The sequence below is a fragment of the Hylaeus volcanicus genome, chromosome 5, assembly GCF_026283585.1.
Source record: "Hylaeus volcanicus isolate JK05 chromosome 5, UHH_iyHylVolc1.0_haploid, whole genome shotgun sequence".
Taxonomy (NCBI): domain Eukaryota; kingdom Metazoa; phylum Arthropoda; class Insecta; order Hymenoptera; family Colletidae; genus Hylaeus; species Hylaeus volcanicus.
Window position 1 is genome coordinate 11,927,184 of NC_071980.1, and position 20,913 is coordinate 11,948,096.

Below are 20,913 nucleotides of genomic sequence, written 5' to 3' on the forward strand. Positions count from 1 at the left end.
TATTAGGTTGTCCCGAAAGTTTCTTTCGCGAGTTGCACTCAATTATTTTATGTGGTCGTGTTTATATAAATAGACAATCTAATTTCATAGATATTCATGTTGTAACAGTTATGGAGCAAAATGAATCGTGCACAATTCAATAATGTAACATAAAACATAAACTATTGTGCATGTATTACTTATTAATAAAGCGAAAAAAACTTTTGGGACAACCTAATAATTACATACTAAATAATATGAGCAAGTTGGCTGTGATTTTTGGTGGTAGCATGTGCATCGTCAAGTAGAACGACTGCATCTTCGCACGCATTCTTTTCACCTAATGAAACACAAACATAAACTTTCTATTTCAATGGTTTTATATTAAAACTTTATACTCAACAAATACACTAAATACATTCATCTGTTTAAACTTAATGTAATACAGTATTGCAAGAAATACGAGTATCGCGGGGCTCTACGTTAGATCCCGTGCGACACAATTGCCATAAGCGAAAATGAGAACAAAAGAAATGACGATACAAAGAAGTTCTCACGTGGCACGTATATCTGAAATTAAAACGATAGAAAAGTAACCACAGATGTTGTTCGTTACCTGTACGTTAAAAGCTATGATTAATACTACATCACCTAAAGTACTTCGAAATGGTAACTCTAATCAACAACCTCACGCTGCTCAACGGAGCCTAACGAATATATTATACAAATAGCAAAAAAAAATAAAAAAAAAAATAAAAAAAAAAAGAGAAATAAACACGTACATTAACTTCTTACGTCGGTAAAACAATGCTGTTTGAAAACATAATTAACAGTAATAGTATTCTCATTAATATTTGCGCGCGCGCCAACTCGTATAGTTTCAACCGAAAGACCGTTTCCGCTATTTATTGTCGATTCCTATAAAATCATCACAGTTTAACGTGTTCCTCTTTACGACGATCGAACCCAACTTGATCTCGCAATTACCTAAACTCAATTTTACAAAAATTTCAAATTGTCATGACGCGCCATCCTCGGTCTCGCTGTCTCCACGTCTGTATTTACAATACTCGTCGAACTCTTAACATTCTCTTATAAAAAGACTTATTCTATTAGCAAACAATGTTAGTAGATGCCGTGCGATTCGAGTTGTTCGCAAAGACGATCCCCCTTTCGGTCGTTCTCAGAGATCAAAGCACGATCGTGCCTTAAATATCGAATCCCGTCAGTTCCACCGATCAAACACCGTCACTTGTTACCCTATTCGAGTAGATTCAATCGAGGTCTACGTGGACCCATCGAAATTCACGCGACAGCCTAGATCGAATCTCAGAGTGGTGGTATCCAGCAGGAACAGCTGAATACTTCTTCGACCACGAGTAAACGAGTATGCTCTTTCGTCGAAGAACAAGTACGACCAACGTCTGTGTTACCGCTTGGTATAGTCAACGGTCTCGTTTACCAGACGGCGCACTTCTTCTCTGGATTCATCTTCGAGCCTACAGGGCAATTGAAATCCTTGGAGAACTCCTCCATGTTGGAGAGCGGTCCCAGAACGCGGAACTTGCCGGGACTGTGAAAGCCAGTGGTGATGCGGAGCTTCATCGCCTCTGGCCTGTACTTGCTGCACCAGGTGTTCGCGGCGCTTATCCAGAACAATTGTTCAGGTGTATATTTGAGTCCTGGCAGTCTCGACTCTGGACCATTTCGCCTGACCCATTCTTTGTACGCTAGGTAGGCTTCCTTTATTCCACCGTTGTCGGCGATGTTCTCGCCTTGGGTATTTATACCGTTCAGCTGTAACAGGTAACGAGGAGTTAATAGATTTAATAGTTAACAGATTTACTAGCTTACAAATTACTAGTTGGGACCCGTGTGATTTCACTCGTGTGGAATAATGTACGAGTTTAAACGAAAAATAAATATAAGGCACGGGGATTCGAACCCATGATCCTCTGATCCACAGTCGACTGCTTTATAGTCCAAGAGCCAGAGCCAAAAAAAGTCTCCGAATTTACTAAGCCTAATTTTTTTATAGTTTATTACAGTGGTTGTGTACACAAACATACTGCGGTCGGTCAAGCGAAACTGAAAACAGGTGTCTCGGGTACGCTGCACGATGGGACGAAACGGCTTTCAAAAACGGCTTTCACGGCGATCAAAAATCGATTTTCGTGAATTCGAAAAATGGAAAAACTGTTTACGTACATCGATAGAGGATAAATTGCTGTTAAATGTAGTGCAATCCGTATTTTGATATTTGCTTCCGTTTTGCTGTGGTGCGCATTCAAAGGCAATTGAAATTCGTTCAAGCAAAACGCTTACGATATTACTCCTAACTTCAATATACGATTCTAAACAATTTTGCTCAGAAAGATGATATTCAAATGAATTATAATGTTTACTAGATTTGTATAGATAGTATTCAATGCATAAAGTAAGTCAAAATGTAAACAACTTTTTAAATAATAGGGTCTGCTTGGAGAGAAGTACATTTAAGTAAAATTGTAACTTTACGCATGGTTATAAAAAATTGTCCGCACTTGTCCGAGGCTTAATTGCTATCACAGGAAAGGGTGAACCATCCTCTATCAGATTCTGCAAAGATCAGGTGCCCCTTCGTGCCTCTTTTCGAAAAATTGGCGATTGTACTAAATAGGACTCGAACAGAAAACAGTATGTACGTTTGTACGCTTACGTCTATGATTATTACGTACATCTTGTCATTTTTAAATTACTAAATACATTTCTCTCATAGTTAATAACAGGTTTGAGTCGAATTTTGGTTAAATAACAATAAGTATGTCAAACAAGTGAAAGATATTGAACGCGTTACACTTTATACGTGAATATTTGAACACCCTGTAGCTCAAATTGATTTATACTAATACGATTTAAGTATCATAGTATAGGGAATACGTTCCTAAAATTTCATTAAAATATTTTCAAGAGAACCAAAGTTACGGATTTTTGATCGCCGAGAGCCGTTTTGTCTCACTGTGCGCTGTCGAAACTGTCATACCTGGCGAGGTAATTAAGGGGTCTGGCCACCCTGAGCGCTCGCCAGATGGCTACTATTCTTAAAAAATTCATGAATGCGAAAGTATAGAAAAAAATATTTGTATGTTTTGACACATACTAAAGAACGGTTTAACGAACACATGAAAATTTTTTTGAGATAACAAAAAAAAAATGGCGGCGGTTCGAAAATTTTCGTGAAGGTCTTCGGCACGAAACGCGCGTGGGCTGTCCCATCATTATATTCTTTAGGTTGCATGTGAAAAAGAAAAAAAAAATATTACATTGCTTCTGGAGTTTCTCGCAAGAGAGTAGCAATTGGATTTTTTTTTTATCATTAAGAAAATTATGGCGAGCCGAAGAAATTTTTTTTTCATTTTTCACCGAAATTTCACGAGAAAAATTTTCAATAAAAAACAAAAAAAAAAAAAACTAATCAAGTAATCGCAAAAATCCATTGCTACTCTTCAGATAATGTATCTAAAAGTAGTGTGTACAAATTTCAGAGCAATCGGACCGATAGTTTACGAGATTTACGTTGTACCATTTCGAAAAATGTAGTTTCGAGATAATCCCAAAAGAAAGTAAACATGCGGTCCGTTTTTTTTTAAATTTCTGCACACTACTTTTAGATACATTATCTGAAGAATAGCAATGGATTTTTGCGATTACTTAATTCATTTTTTAATTAATGTATTTTTAAGAATAGTACCCATCTGGCGAGCGCTCACGGTGGCCAGACGCCTTAAATGAATTTACTAAGGCTGAAAATTGTTATACAAATAGTATATTGCATATAAATGAAAGTTATGACAGTCAGTCAGCTAAATGTGAGTACGGAGCTGGTCAGTCGGCCACAATGTATGTACAAAGAAATAAATACTGTGCAATTCGTTCACTACACTTCAAAACTTTTGTGGTGGTATTAAATGTTACATTAGACATAAACGAAATAGTCAGTCATCGATTTTGTGGGACAACGCCTGTCAGTCAGCAAAAATAGAAATCAAAATTTCGCGCGCGCTCGGATTTGGAATCTGAAAAATTAATACAACTGCTGTAATTATATACCAAAGAAAATAATAATTTTTTTTCATAAAAGCGTTCAAGCCAAATGAATAACAAAACATGTTCCTTACGTTCAAGCCAACATCTTCGACGGTGTAATTCCCGTACTGATGAATAATACATTCTGCCCTTTCCAGATAGTTCTCCTTGGTTTGGGGCGCCCACCAGTCGACGAGGTTTCCGTTTTGATCGAATTGTCGGCCCTGGTCGTCGAAGCCATGCGTTATTTCGTGGCCAATGACGAAACCAATAGCACCGTAGTTCATGTACCTTGGTCGATCGTTGCTGAAGAAGGCTCCTTGTAGAATGCCTGCTGGGAATTCTGTGGAAAAATGAAATAAAATTAAATACGGAGTCCTAAATACGGAATTAAATACGGAATGCCTGCTGGGAATTCTGTGGAAAAATGAAATAAAATTAAATACGGAGTGTCCCAGAATTAGTGAAGTCGATTATACGAGGGGCGTTCAGAAAGTAAGTTTAACGGTCTAATTACGCTGTGAAAGAGTGGTCAAAACACAAAAACAAGGTCATTTTTTAAATTTTCAGACAATTTTCTATTTTTCTACGTGATCGCCACATCTTTCAATACATTTCGTGTAACGAGTAACAAGCTTTTGAATTCCCAAGGCGTAATGACTTTCGTGCACTTTGCGTTCGCTGGTCGTCCTTCGCGCTCTTCATCGTGCAACTCTTCGCGGCCATTTAGGAACGCTGTTCGCCAACGCGTAACCATCAGCAGGCTCACGCATTTATCGCCGTAAACGGAACATAATTCTCGATAAATTTCTGTGGCTGTGAAGTTTTTAGCGGTAAAGAAACGTATTATACTACGCGGTTCACACTTGGACGCAAATTTTAACGGAATCGCCATTATTAAATGTTACAAAACACGCGACAATCGACCGACCAGAGTCTACGACACACGAAACTGAACAAAATAAATGAGAGAACATGTTCCTAAAATTTTGTAGTTCTACCTTCTCACCAAGACCAGCGCTAACATCGTTAAACTTACTTTCTGAACGAGCCTCGTACTTGAAAAAGTATTTTCCCTCGAATAGGCCACCCTCGGCTTGTGTCGATAAAATACTCACGAATACTGTTTTCAATGGAGGAGTAAAACGCGTTGACGATCGCCGGTCTTCCGTGGGTGATCCAATCGCTCTTGTTCACGGGTTTGCGTAATTTGCTGAAGGAATATTCCACTCCGAAGAGAGTCAGGTTCAGGATACCTTCTAGGTAATTGTCGGTCGTTAGTTCTAGGTTTTTGTAGAAATCTTCCAGTTTATTGTCGTCCAGCAATTCGTCTGGGTAAGCGATGTGGCTGGCCATGGAAGCAGCTTTGCTCAGGGCGCTCTTCCTCGTGTCTTCGTCCATCCAGTCGACCTGAAGAATGGGAAATTATGTTGTTAGGAGTGTGTACACAGGGTGTCCCAGAATTAGTGTAAGAACCGGAAATGGACAGCTAAACACTTCTGTATGGCCTATTTGAAGTTCATCTCTATCTCGCTATTATTGTTATCAGTAGACTGCGGATCTTTATGCATTTACAGGAAATTTGAATGTGCAAGAAACTACAAAATCCAAACAATATACAAGAGTACAGAAAAGATTGATAATAAAGTTTATGTTATAACGTTTGGAAAATAAAATAAATTCCTATTTAGGTTCAATTTTTGTAGGCACGATCGCGAACATTTTATTTTGCATAAAGATCCGCAGTCTAATGATAACGGACTTTGATAGACAATGATAGATGGAAAGAAGTTTTGATATTGCTAGATAAATTTTTCTCTAGATATTTCTATATGCATCAACATATTTATGCATTAACATCGCCCTCCGATGTGTGGAAGTGCTCCCTTACGAAGGGGGTTGAAAATTTGAGAGCTGTTCCACCCCCCCCCCCCCCCCCAAGGGGTGCCTATGGGATGCACGGTATGTGTGATGGCATTTTCTGGATCAGGGGAGTCCAGAGAATGCAGTGAGTCCAAAATCGAGACCGTGGTCCAAAAATTGTGGATTTTAGCGGGGGTGGGGGTTTTTGGGGGGTGGGTTTGTCCGAGAGGGATTTCAAGGGGTGCATCTTGTAGAGGGCATCAAAGAGAGTCGCCGTAAAGGTTTTTTTAATTTTTTTAACCCTTTCCACTACTCCTGGCACCTTCAGAAGTGACGTTTTTCGACGCGCCCCCCCCCCCCTTTAAGGGGGTGAAGTAACCCCTTCTCATCAACCCTCGCCAATGGAACTTTGCACACACCCAGAGGACACTTCAAAACCATTCCTGACGAAGTTTCACGAAAATCGGTTGAAAACTCCCACAGTTATGACGTTTTGAAGAAGTGTCTCTATTTTTTTTAGGGCGAGTGTAGTTATAAGTTGAATTTATCTATTTTCTCTGTCCGACCTCAAACACCATGAATAAATTTCTACCGTTTTCAATATCTTCGTAAATTCCTCTCTGATATCAGCCACCATCTCCACAGCGTTCTTCTTGGCGTCCTCCTTGAAGTACTTCCTGACGTAAAGGGCACCGACGCTGATGGAGAGGCTACCGGACACCGTGTCGATGCATTCCTTCCACCTGGGCTCCCTTTCCGTTTTCCCGCTCAGAGCAGTGGAATACTGTAGCTGTCTTTTTCGAATGCCCTCGGTTAGGTAGCTCACAGACGAAGCAGCCGCACGCCACATCACGTAGTTAGCCTGCACCCTTTTAGGGGTGGTGGCCAACAGCTTCTCCAAGCTCGAAATGTAACTGGGAACGCTGATGATCACGACCTCGTCGTCGTCGACCTGGACGCTCGGCGCCAGAATGGTGTTGAAGTATTCCTTCCAAGGTATGCTGGGATACGTCTTGGACAATTCCCGCACCGTCATGGGGTTGTAGAGGAGAGTGGCGTTGCGACGCTTCTCGTTAGGCAAGGAAATCTGAGAAATTCGTGTGAATATTGAATGCGTTCTATTATTATTGGCATTTTTTAAAAATTATTATAGGGGTACGCGGCAGCTGTTGTAAGCAAAGTTCAAGAATTCTTTTTCTCAATTTGAATAATATTTTAATGAAAAACTGAGGAGGATTTTTCAGTAGTAGCGTTGAAAGTAATATACAGGGTGTCCCAGCCTAAGTGATACAGAGCTCTAACTCCAAAACTATCGGCCGAATGGATAATTTCAAATATGGAAATTGCATGGTAAAATGGGCCCCATGCTTCAGCGAGAAGGAATTTTTGTTAACTTTGTTATTTAACGAGATATGATGGTCAAGTTTCGTTTTTCAAATGGAACTACATATTTCTTTTTATACCATGCGATAGTACTTTTCAAGACGAATTCATTAAGCTTTAATGTATTTACCCGATTTTTATTAGTTTTGAAGATAGGACGCTTCAAAGTTTGCTAATTTTCAAAGAAAAATCACGGGCGGTTCTTGAAATCGATACGGAGGGTCTCGCTCGGAATTCTAGGCCCAGAATATTGGGATTCTTCCTATTTTTCTCCGTATCGATTTCAAGAACCGCATGGTGCTTACTGCATCAATGGGACCGCCCGTGATTTTTCTTTAAAAATTAGCAAACTTTGAAGCATTCTGACCTGAAAACTAATAAAAATCAGGTAAATACATTAAAGCTTAATGAATTCGTTTTGAAAAGTACTATCGCATGGTATAAAAAAAAAATATATAGTCCATTTGAAAAACGAAACTTGATCATCATATTTCGTTAAATAACAAAGTTAACAAAAATTCCTTCTCGCTGAAACATGAGGCCCATTTTACCATGCAATTTCCATATTTGAAATTTTCCATTCGGCCTATAATTTTGGAGTTAGAGCTCTGTATCACTTAGGCTGGGACACCCTGTATAAATTCCTGTGTCGAGATATATTTCAAAATGACCAAGGTTCACGAGAAGTTACGAGAACGTCTTTCTTTTTTGATTCATCGCGATAACTCGATGACTTTTCGAAATATTGATTTTTAACAAAATAGTTTTATCGAAAACCCCATTTTTTCGAGTTTCAAAGTTATTGTTTTTCGGTAATAAAATAGCAACTTTCCATCGAAAAAGAATTCCTTCGTTCATTTTTTCTTTTATTAACACCAAAATTTATACATTAAGTTCCATACTGATACTGAAAAATTCCTCTTCGTTTTTCATTAAAATATGTATTTAAATTGTGAACAAGATACTTTACTTTAACTTGTAACAACTATGTGCACTCTCTTAAGAATCCCAATCGTAAGAGGCTTAGAACATCAAAGAATGAAAACAAAATCACTTTCTTTTTTGTTTTAATTAAAAGTTCTGTGCAATCAGAATCTAATTTGGACCACTGGAAGTGGTAAATAAAATTCTGAATGCACAGAACTGTCCAGCACCGCTTCAATTGTAATTTAAAAAAAAAGGTTTTTGTTTTTCATTTTTTGATGTTTCAAGCCCCTTAACTTGAAAGTTTTCAACACTAAAACTGTAATAGCAAGACCCATGTTCAAACTTCTTAAAATCACTCAACTGTTAATAATAATTTTACTGAAAGTTCGTAAGACCAACTATTACAGTAGCTAATTAATGTTGTTAACAAATTATTTTATAAATCAAAAACTGAAGTTTATTACAGAAAATGTTGATCTATTAGACGGTTCAGACGTGATTCTTACATTGGCAAGTTCCATTTCGAATACCAGGGACTCTTTTAATTCCATTTTCGCTTTAGCTTTGTCAGCTCCGAGAATCGCCGCGATATCGACCATGTAGTTGTAATACGCTTGCACGATCTTGTCGTCGAAGCCCTTCGACAAATATTCGCGCGAGAGGCCAAGAGATGCTTGGTCGAGCTGCAAAATTCATATAATTCCAATTATTATTAATTGTTAGGGGTGTGCGGGATTCCCGAAAATATCCGGGATTCTCGAGTTTATGCGGGATCCCGAGTTGATTCGGGATATTCCCGACAATGTACGGGATATAGAATAATATCTGGGATTTCCGAAAGTGTTGTTATTCTTGAAAATTTCAGCAATCCGAATGTACGGGATTTCGAAATTCCCGGGAATCCCGAACATTTACGGTATCTCGAAATTCTCGGGAATCTCGAATGGTTTCGGGATTTTGAAATTCTCGGGATTCCATCCCGATCCCGGGAGGAATTCCCGTCCCGACCGGGATCCCGCACGCCCCTATTAATTGCACGTTGGTATTTCTTTACGAATTTATCACCGAAACGCAAGTTTTACAGTAGAAACGATGTTAGTAGTCAGAGACCCAGTGACGATTTAACTTAACGTCATTTTCAAATGAAAATAACCTTTTAAGATTGAAAATCTTTTTATTTTCGAACAGCCGAAATTCATGTCACGTTATATGGTGAAAAATGATGCGAGGAAAAATTTGTGCGTATAAGATTTTACCGTAGTAACAAAAAAAAAAAATGTTCCGTTACAATTGGGTTTTAGTACGTCACGAAGCAATGAATGAGTTTTTCTGGGAAAAAGAATGTCCTGTCGCGGAAAATCATTCAGTATGGTACAGCAGGTGGCGGTTCGCGATCAGTTAGTTTAGTTAGTTAGATTTTCAATCTCTCTAACTCTTGCGTGTACGCGAAGTCTGTAAATTTTTTTTTTTTAAAGAAAGTATTGGGCTGTCTGGAAAGTCCATGCCGATTTTTAGTAAGCGGTACAGGTCTGAATATATCGGAATGGCTGAAAACAAATAACATGTGTACATTCCTTAACAGATGAAAAGGTTGTGGAACAAAATGGTACATACATAATTCAATAAATATACATCAAAATTCAAATATGCCTTTGAATTTTTCTTAAAAATAGGCATGAACTTTCCGTACAACCCAGTGTATTATCTGACGATCATGAAAATTCTCATTGTTTTGTTTGTTAGATCACATACGTCGATTATCCGTTGCGTGCTGTTCTTCAAATCAACGCCGATGCTGAAGTCGATGTAGTAATCGACCGAGTAACCCATCTTGCGGAACTTGTATACCGATTCCTTCCAATTGAAGTCGTTCTCGTTCCAGTTGTCGCCGTCCAGTACCGGCCAACCGCCTAGTTTACTCAAAATTTTCAGTAGAGGATCCAAACCTTGCTGCTCGATGACCGCTGAAATCAGTATGAATTCGTTAGAAGACGTTGCAACTATATAAACACTTCTTCCGTTAGTTTTCTACGCTGCACGAATATTTTTACTATTGTTGTATCAAATGTTGTGCAATTAAAAAATATTAAAAGTAAATATTTCTGACACTTGAGGTGTGCAAGGCTCAACTCGCACAATTTTTAGAGTTTCTAATACATTCTTGATATTATATTGTAAACAAAGGCTGCTATTTTACAACTACTATGAGAAATATTTCCTTCGTCAGTTGTTTAGGTTGCATGAATATTTCTAAGGCTCAACTCACACAATTTTTAGAGTTTCTAATACATTCTTGATATTATATTGTAAACAAAGGCTGCTATTTTACAACTACTATGAGAAATATTTCCCTCGTCAGTTGTTTAGGTTGCATGAATATTTCTACAATTCTTGAACTAAACGTTATACAATTAAAAAAAAAAAAACAATTAAAAATAAATATTCCTGAAACTTGAAAGATGTACAAGGTTCAACTCGCACAATCATCACGTTTCTAATAAATTCTTGACATCATATTGTAGACAAATAATGCTCCTTGAGTACTGACTTTTGTTCATGCAAGCCTTGTACAAATTCTTCGCGAGCCTGAAGTGTTTAGGCTCGTTGGGCTCGCTCTTCTCCTCGATGCTGGTCCTGAGTTGATTCTGCAGCTTGTCGCTGATCTCCGTGAACGTGTTCACGCTGGTTTTGTCGTCCGGGATGTGGGTGGTCTTCAGGAAGCCGCCGCAAGCGAAATCGTAGAAATCGTCGCATGGCTCCACGTGGTTGTCCATGTTCTTCAGTATCCCGGATGCTGAAGTATGGCCATTTCGCGGGATAAATGTCGGTTATCGATGTTAGATCACATCTGAGAATCTGAGACGATAATTTTTGTTTCTACTAACCCGTGTGAACGCACTCCTCCGTGTAGCAGACGTCTTCTTCGCAGTTTGGCCCTCTGTCTACAATTTGAATGCCTTTTGTGTTCTGATATCCGTTAAGAGCGTCAGCCGTCGACGGCAAGCCCTCGGTGTTAACAGGATCTACTCTCGCGATCAGGCGCGGGTGCAGGTGCGTATTCAAAACAGAAAGCAACACACGATGCTGTTAATGATTGTTAGTAGTTGCTTGCGTTCGAGATGCGGTGGTAAGCGAAACATCCACGAGGTGAAACCGTGAAACGATCGACTCGGGTACCGTTGGCACGCGAGAAGAATGAACTTGGGTTGGTTCACGCGAAACCCATTGAAATTCTAAGCGGAAATGGAATGAAAGGATTTTAAATAGATTTACACCATCGCGCATATTATTGATCATTGATATTAATAGATTCGCAACTTTTATTAGATACTTATTTCTATTAAGGAAGTGTCCACATACTTCTGAGCGACGGTGTAAATGAAATGATATGAAATAGAATAAGATTCAAATGAAATGGAAAGGAATAGAAACAAAAATAAATAAAATAAATCAAAATAAAATAAAATTCAAATGAATTTAAATGAAATGAAAAGTAACAGAATAAAACAAAACAAAATAAAATAAAATTCAATTGAATTTAAATGAAATGAAAAGTAACAGAATAAAACAAAACAAAATAAAATAAAATTCAATTGAATTTAACTGAAATCAAATGAATTCACATGAATCGAAATCGAATAAAATAAATTCAAATGAAATATAAATGGAATAAAATGAAACGAAACAACGGTTCGTTCCTTCCTCTTTGAATAAAAAATACAAATTGTAATCGCAAAATGACACGTTTCACAGCAAACAAACATAAAAAAGCATGATCGTTCCATTGCACGAATTACATTTACCGCTACATCTCTCGTATTAGTCATCATCGAGCCGCTTTTCCAGCGTAAGAGGGCTGCAGCAGGTGGTCTGCCTGATTTACGATTCGCGGTCGTGAAAGATGAGCCACTCCGCGCCGAAGCGATCTATTATAGACCCTCCTCGTCGATCGAGCTCCCGCGCTCGTTCGTAAAGAAAACAGGAGAGAAGAAGAAACATCTCGTTCGGCGTGTCGCAACAGTTACGCCAAGTCTTAATTTTTTTCGATTATTTATTTAATAATTGTAGATCACGACGTCCCGCACTTTACGCAGTTAAATTAGGGACTGATGGTACCTCGCTTGGAGTCTCTATTTAAAGGGCTGAAAGGTACCTTTTGGTACGTTAGGGTTGCGCATTCCGCGAAAGAAATGAAAAAGAGAAAGTTTTCTAAATGGAAAGCAAGTGTTTTCTTTTGAAAGGGATTAGTATCCTGCTGCGAAATCTCGGATGCCGTTTTAGGAAACAAAAAATTTATGCGTCCTGTTCGGAAAGGACGTGGTAAGAATCAAGGGATTGATAAGAAAAGTACGAATTTATGTATCCGGTAAGCGTTGTTGGTCGTGGATTCCAGGTAATGCGCAACATTCGCAAAGAAAACAGAAGAGAAGAAGTAGCATTTCGTTTGTCCGCCACCGACCGACTATTAGCTCCGGAGACGTGATTATTTTCTTAGAATCTCTAAAAATACTTCTATGATTCAGCCCTTGTATAAATCTTTATGGCGGCCGGGATCGATACTCGATGAAAATATGCAAACGAAGAATATAGTCGAACGAGCTGTCTAATCATTTATTAGTATTTGAGACGTTTCGATCGTCGATTGGTTTTGGACCTTCAGCTTTTTTATGGAAATCAAGATAATAGTGACCGGGCTGTTATAGAAAATTATAAATTCAGAATCGAGTCAGCTATTTAGAAAATGGGAAAGAAACGTATAGAAGTGTAAAATGAATTCAAATGAAACAAAATTAAACAAAATAAAACAAATTCAAATGAATTACAATTACACAAAATGAAACGAGATAAAGCAAAACGAAACAGAATGGTCCAAAATGAAATAAAATAAAAGTACGCAAAATGAAACGAGATAAAGCAAAACGAAACAGAATGGTCCAAAATGAAATAAAATAAAAGTACACAAAATGAAACGAGAGTACTTTACACAAAGTAAAACGAAACAGAATGGTCCAAAATGAAATGAAATGAAGGGAAACGAAGTTCGGCATATTGTCCAACAAACAAGCGATACTTATCGCTGACATACAAAGCGTGACTCGGGTGAGTAATATTAAAAACAATACTGATTTACTCCGATGCGTCAGGCCCGCCTTTCATTATTGACGTCACCGTGCTTGACGTCGAATTACGCGCAACGGATCCAACGCGTTAGTTTCGTTTGCTTCCTGATTATTGTAACAGGAGTAACGGTGGGAAAAAGAAACATACACCGGCGGACGTAGCGTACTATGTTACACGTCATCGAGGAAATAATAGAGAAGAGTGCGTAACAGGGGATACAGGGATTCTTATATAGAATTACTTCGACAACCAAAACTTTATTTGGTTACGAGCGTTCATATATAAGAGTAATACTTAAAAATACATAAAAATTCTCAACGAGCAAGTCCTGGCAGTGAAGGTCTCAGCAGACCCTAATTTCCTAAATTTCCCTTATTTCTAAAAATTTGTCTGTCTTCTAGACTTTCAGTAAACTGATAGAGGTGGAAGTTCTGAAGTTGAATGCCTCATCTGATGCACTATCAGTGTACTAACAGACGTGGTAATTTTACCTCTTTCAACTCTAACGATACATTTATGTCCCAGTGAATGTATCTGGTTGCTGTTGGCCAGATTACAATTGAAACTGACAGGAATACATGTTAAAAAAAGAGAAGAAAAAATGAACATCATTTGGACTGGAATAACACTTTTATACGTAATTTTATACAGTGAAATTTTGAAAGAGAAACGAATAGAATTTAAATAGAAAACGGTACGGTTGAAAGAGTTAAAGTTAAATGGCTCATCTGATGCACTGTCAGCGACCATAAATTCGTCCTCTTTTTACTGTTTCCTGTGCCGTTTATGGAACCGTTAAGGTAGCAGCACTGGTCCACGGCAGGATCGCGAACAGCGCGTAGTCGGTGAAAAAACTCGCGAAAAAGTAAAATACGAGAGACAAGTAAACAGCCAAGTATTACAGGAACAATCATCTCTCGAAGGTATACGTAAGAGCTCCGCGGAGAAGACTTGCGGTTAATTGTCGCGAAACCGGTTATTACGTCCATTTGTTTATTCTTGTGAAACGAGGAGGAATCCCGACGAGGAATCTCGCGGTTGGAAGGGTACGCGTAGCTGAGGATTAAATTATCGTTCGGACGATTGTACATGAAGAATCAATTGTGTCTTCTCTGTTGACATTTTGGAACAAGAAGAATTTTCACAGGTATCTTCCTTCTTCTTGCATGTATCTCTTAGAAATATATTCGTGGATGTGTATTAATTTGATGCAATTTATTTTATATACATTTGTATATATTTGTTTCTACATGAAATATTTATATTCGCGATAAATTGCATGTAATACAAATTTATACACATTCATGGATATTTTTTCTAACAGAAATACTTGAAGAGTACCTAAAACTTCCTATATATATATCAGTGTACTAACAGAAGTGGTAATTTTACCTCTTTCAACTCTAACGATACATTTATGCCCCATATATATAATATATATTATATTATAAATAATACAATTTATATATAATGGTTAAACTTTACTTCTAGACTTACTTCTACTAAATGGTACAAAAAAAGTCAATCATTTTTGGTGTCCAGAAGTAATATTCAGCTTATATAACAATATCACTAATATGTATAAATTTTTAGGTACCTCTTCAAGTACCTCAATTCCGGCTTTTATGCGTTTCCATGTCAATGTATCCAATATAGCGGTCGTGCCACTATAGTGTTGTAACTGTTTACGTTTACCGAACACCGGCCAATAAATCTCGCTGTTTGTAGGTTGCGTTTAGTCGCGTGTGTCACGTAGGAGTTCGCGTTCTGACCCACAGGACAAGCGTTTCAGGATCTTGGCTCCCCAACAGTAAAAAGACATCGATGACGCGCGTTCGTACATGCACGCTTTCGAGTGAAATAGCTCGTGCAGGCAGACACGGATCTTTTTATTGGACTGTGCCGAGTCGTGCAGAGGATCATTGGGTGGTCTTACCGTTCGTCGTCGAGGCGTTGCAGGACGCCGTGTTTGCTGCTAAAACTCCTAGTGCGACAGCTAACGCAATGCACAAAAGGACCCCGGAAACCGCGATCACGGTTAGTCCGCGTTCCAACGCCGACCGCCTCTTCCACCATGTTGGATTTCTGCAAGAATAAATGAGACTGTCAATTCAATTCAATTCATTCTGTGATGAATTCTATGTACAATATTAATATATATACATATGTCGGGTTTTTGCAAGGGGAAACAAACCTGTTAATTCATTTTATTCTGTAATAAAATTCTATAGTCACAGATATATACATATAATAATATTCATAACGTGATACGATGTAATGCAATGTACAATGATAAATTATAAGGATCGCCTCTTCCATCATGTTGGATTTCTACAGGAATATACGGAACTGTTAATTACTTTTATTCTGTAATAAAATTCTATAGTCACAGATATATACATATATTAATATTCATAATGTGATACGACGTAATGTAATGTACAATGATAAAATATAAAGATCGCCTGTTCTACCATGTTGGATTTCTGCAAGGAGATACGAAACCGATAATTCATTTTATTCAGTAATAAAATTGTATGATTAAATGTCTTATAAAAATAAAGATACTTCATGGGTGAGTGGACTAATATAGAAAATTACAAATTCAGAATCAAGCCATCTAATTAGAAAATGGGAAAGAAACATACAAAATCAAACAAAATGAAATAGAATGAAAGAAAACAAGATTAAATGAGATAGAATCAAACAAAAAGGAAGTTCAGAACAATTTTACTTCAATTCTCTTCAATTCTCTCAATACCGATCCTTCGATAATCAGACCTATCCAAATAATCCTGTCGTAAAACATTCGTTGCATCTCTTTCAAATAACTGCAGTACTTCTTTAAAGTCTTATCGCTATTGTTAAATTTCTCTCGGAGCCGCGTGAATCGTTCGTGGCACATAGTCGATCCCTGGAATAAGTTCGAAATTATGCGCCTAGTTGAACGCGTTAACTATGGATTCTCCTCCGCTCGGAAAATATGCATGACGAATTTACGAGACGAGTAAATGACACCGAATATGTAATTTTTACGACACGGTTCGTGCGTTTGAATTTTAACGGGTCGTTCTACATCGCGGCCGCGAGATTATGGACAAGGTTTGCTTCGTTCTTCCTGCCTTTAACCTTGGAAGGAGCTGCTGAAGCGGTAAGAAGATCCTCGGAGATCGATCTTGCCTATTGCGCGCTGCGAAACGACAGCGAGGATTAAAGTACCCATGCTTTAATGGAACTCGGCGACGCTTCGCGTTAACGACGCTGAAGATCCTTGACTACCGTCGTGAATGAACCGTGAAATAATTTTGCAAAAGTTACGGCAAGAGAGACGTGGCTCGGAAGGTCTCTGTCTTCGATGCTCCATTGTATGGAAATTCGATTTTCCCAATCGAATAATGGTTATGAGGTTTCATGGTCTCGAGCAAGGAAAACAGAGCAATTTGTTTGCTAATTAAGGTAAAGTGGTGGCACTTCAACCTTCTGTTAGATAATGCAACTCAGTGAAGACAATTTTTATAAATCAAGATATGTTTATCACTTAAAGGGGGAAACCGTATTAGCTGTCTTAGTATGAGGTGTTTCTTGGAATATTCTTTTTTACAGACAACAATTTTATGCAATATTTTCATAGCTTTGAGGGTATTTTAGGTATGCTTTGAAGTGCATTTCGTAATTTTTTCGATTAGTTTCACATACAAGTTTTTGAGATATAGCGTTTCTCGTTTTGAACAATATCTTTTCACTCCGTGGGAATGACGTGGCGATGTCTCAAACATTTCTGTGCGAAATGAATTGAGAAAGTTACCAAATGTACTTCGATGCATACCTAAAATATTCACCAAGTTTAGACAAAATTAAACAAATTTTTCTTTGTTAAAAAAAAAAAAACACGAAAAACGACGTATCCTCCCCTTCAAGTATTCACAGATTACACGTATCAATATCTAAATATTGATTACAGTTCGCGAAGAATGAAATACAATTCACGCAATGGAGAGTTAAGCCTCGACTCGATCGAGATGCATTTCTATCGATCTGCGTAATTTGGTCCAGGTCAATGCCGTGAGAAACATCGATGCTGGCGTAAATCGATTTGAATGGAATGCTAGTATTCCAGTGACATTCCTCCTCTTTTACGTAACTGTAGAGATGAAGTGTCGGACGATGAGAAATTATCTTCTCACGAGTCTCTACGGGAACGATTACACAGTCATTACGTGATTATCGTACAATCTTGTCTCGCAGAAACTAATCGCCGCGGGCAGTGGATCGAAACTGTCGTTTTCTTCTAATTCGCGTTTTCCTCGTTCGATGGTTTCCAATTCGACTTTCACGCAGACTTTTCCAATCCTTGACAAACTTTATTCTTTATTTATACTTTTATTTTTACTTGTTCTCTTTCGGATGCTAGTTCGATACTTTTCTTTTCAGTTGGGTTTAGTTTTAACCCTTTGCAAGTTCATGTGATTCTGAGGTTATATTTTCTATACTTTTCATCCTTTATTTGAGGATGAAGGAATTTTTTTTTTTTGAAGACTTCGATGATTCTTGCTCTTTTATTAAAGGGAAACGATTACTTTGGAAGGTAAAGAACAAGGTTTTTTTTTAGTAAAATAGCGACTCGTTCCATAAATAATACAAATCTAGTGAGTAATTTGTTATTTTCACGATTTTATTTGATTCGAGGATGAAGGAATTTTATTTTGCTGTGAAACCTTGCCTCTTCATTAAGGAAAAACGATCATTTTTAAGGGCAAAGAACGAGGTTTTTTAGTAAAATAGCGACTCGTTCTATAGATAATAAAAATCTAGTGACTAATTTGATATTTTCACCATTCTATTTGATTCGAGGATGAAGGAATTTTATTTTGCTATGAAACCTTGCCTCTTCATTAAGGAAAAACGATCATTTTTAAGGGCAAAGAACGAGGTTTTTTAGTAAAATAGCGACTCGTTCTATAAATAATACAAATCTAGTGACTAATTTGATATTTTCACCATTCTATTTGATTCGAGGATGAAGGAATTTTATTTTGCTATGAAATCTTGCCTTTTCATTAAGGAAAAACGATTGTTTTTAAAGCCGAAAAATGAGGTTTTTCGGTAAACTCAACCTCTCTCTTTGGTAAAAATTAAAATTTCAAGAAATCCATGGCCCATTCAGAAGATACTAAATAATTTGTTTAGTATGTTAATGTATAGGAAGCAATAACGTTGAATCTCGATAATTTCAGGAAAAGTAGCTTGATTTTCTGCAAAAGTAACTCGTGTAATTATTGGTATATCGAATCCAGTAAAAAGGTTCCATACTCGTACAAAATACATATATTTTCGCTATGATCACTCCTGGCCTCTTCCATCTTCCTCGTTCGTTCCCAACTGACCATCCCCTTTCTACTTGCCCACGCAATGCATCGAACGAGGTCCTGATCCAATCATTGACATTCTATCTTCGATATTTGATATCCTCGAACCCATGATTATATAGAATTTCATATCAGTCTTCTAGTACACTGGTACACGGTACAAAAGAAAATGTCTACAACGTCCTGCTCGTGTTTGGACGTTATTCACACACGAACAATTTTCCTCGGAAAAAGCACAATCGATAGTGTATCGATTCGAGAGCTCCTGTCGAGTCTGTTGTCACCTCGGAAGGTAAACATCCACCATTGTCCATCTTGTCACAATGCTCCCTATGAAATCGACGATCGATTCTTTTGTAATTAATTATTATATCGAAACACCAAGTGCGTTACTGTAATAAAATTCTATGGTCATAGATAAACATATTATATACATATTATGTCTACCGGAAAGTTCTATCGGTTCCGGTTGCAACAAGTTTCAACAAGTATGCGCATATTCACTAAAAATGATATACAAATTGCAATCGCGCTATCAAGATATTATGAATAATGATAAAAATTATATCATTCATTTAAATTTATTCAAGGTATGACAAATTTATTATTTTGTTTTATCCTAAAAATGGACGGAACTTTCCGGTAGACCTAATATAATTAGACTGCGGATCTTCACGCAAAATAAAATCTTTGTAAACGTACCTACGAAATGTGAACTTAAATACAAATTTATTTTACTCTGCAAGTATTATAATACGAACTTAACTTTCAATATTTTTTATATTGTTGGCTATTGAGTCCATTCTATAGTTTCTTGCAACGTTCAGATTTTCTGTAAATGCATAAAAATCCGCAGTCTATATATAATACATACATATAATATTATTCTTATATACAGGGTGTCCGAAAAATGTTGGAGGTCCTTGAAAGGGGTGATTCGGAAGGTGATTGGAAACAACTTTTTCTCTTTCAACTCTAATGATACACTTATGTCCCAGTGAATGTATCCGGTTGCTGTTGGCCAGATTACAATTGAAATTGACAGAAATACATGTTAAAAAAAAAAAAAAGAAGAAGAAGAAATGAACATCATTTGCGTTAGAATAAATCGTCCATTCTAATCTGGCTATAAGCCTTTGATTTAGAGTTTTTTTTTAAAGACACTTTTATACGTAATTTTATACAGTGAAATTTTGAAAGAGAAACGAACAGAATTTAAATAGAAAAACGGTACGGAAACAACTTTTTCCTTAGCGAAAACGTTGTTTCAAATCATCCCCCGAACCATCCCTTTCAAGAACCTCCAACATTCTTTGGACAATCTGTATATCTAATCTTTGATATACATTTGACCCTAACACGAAAATGACCGAATCTAAGTATTCGGACTAAATAAATACATCAGAATGATACGAACTCGAAGGGTTAATTCGAAAGCTGCGATTAACGATCGAGTATACGATCGAGTATTCGTTCGATTCACGAAGCGATCAGAAAGTAATCACCGGCCCAGCAGGTCTACCGATCTAAACGCAACTCGTGCGTTTCAAGGATAGTTTTTATGAACGAAGAAAGCGCCGGATAAAATCTCAAGCCGGGAGGAAAGTTGATAAAGGCAGTTTTTACCGCGCCAAGTGCAGGGAGCTCGTGGTTTACCCTTTTACTCTCGACGAATAATTGCCGTGGAGCGGGAATGTGTTGCAACCGGTCGCGATACATTTTTAGAGCGCCGTTACGTGGAACCTGATTGCCTCTCGATAGCGAAATCTAGGCTCGCGTCAGCGTCCGAGCGTGAACGAACGCGGCTAATAGACACTTTTCTACCTTTTCAAATACGCCACCTTCGTTTTATGAGTATTTAATGCACCTCGGAAGATTAGGATTTAACCGTCTCCCTTGACACACTTGCTCGCGATCCTTTTTTGGGGCCGAATAGGCTCTACGTAATTATCAGTCGTCAGTGTTTGCTCGAAACAAAGAGTTCAGGTCTGATTTAGGGAAGTCGGACGATCCAGCATTTTTTAATTATTATTTTTCAATCGTATACTTGTTTGCTTATCTACTGAACTACGTTTATTGTATATAATAACTTGATTGTACTTATAGGGTTCATTTATGAATGAAATGAAGATTGATTATTTTTTAAATATATTCGTGTTTAGAAATTGTACCTCTCATATAAGCACCCATAGAATTTATTTCATTTATG

The 20,913-nt window shown here is 37.6% G+C and overlaps 1 protein-coding gene across 2 annotated transcripts in view; it reads right to left on the reverse strand.

The window, feature by feature from the left end:
• Positions 1-336: 336 nt before the first annotated feature.
• LOC128876339 (neprilysin-2) overlaps positions 337-20,913 on the reverse strand; it is a 41,938-nt gene continuing 21,361 nt past the window's right edge. Inside the window, exons 2-10 of one of the 2 annotated variants that reach the window (XM_054122609.1) lie at positions 15,275-15,423; positions 11,103-11,240; positions 10,766-11,011; positions 9,970-10,181; positions 8,724-8,900; positions 6,500-6,994; positions 5,163-5,454; positions 4,137-4,387; positions 337-1,776 (exon numbers count right to left, since the gene is read on the reverse strand). In XM_054122609.1, the coding sequence (XP_053978584.1) occupies positions 1,438-1,776; positions 4,137-4,387; positions 5,163-5,454; positions 6,500-6,994; positions 8,724-8,900; positions 9,970-10,181; positions 10,766-11,011; positions 11,103-11,240; positions 15,275-15,423 (2,299 nt within the window). In that variant the 3' untranslated portion in view covers positions 337-1,437. The remainder of the gene's footprint in view (positions 1,777-4,136; positions 4,388-5,162; positions 5,455-6,499; positions 6,995-8,723; positions 8,901-9,969; positions 10,182-10,765; positions 11,012-11,102; positions 11,241-15,274; positions 15,424-20,913) is intronic. The other variant, XM_054122610.1, reaches the window with a different exon arrangement.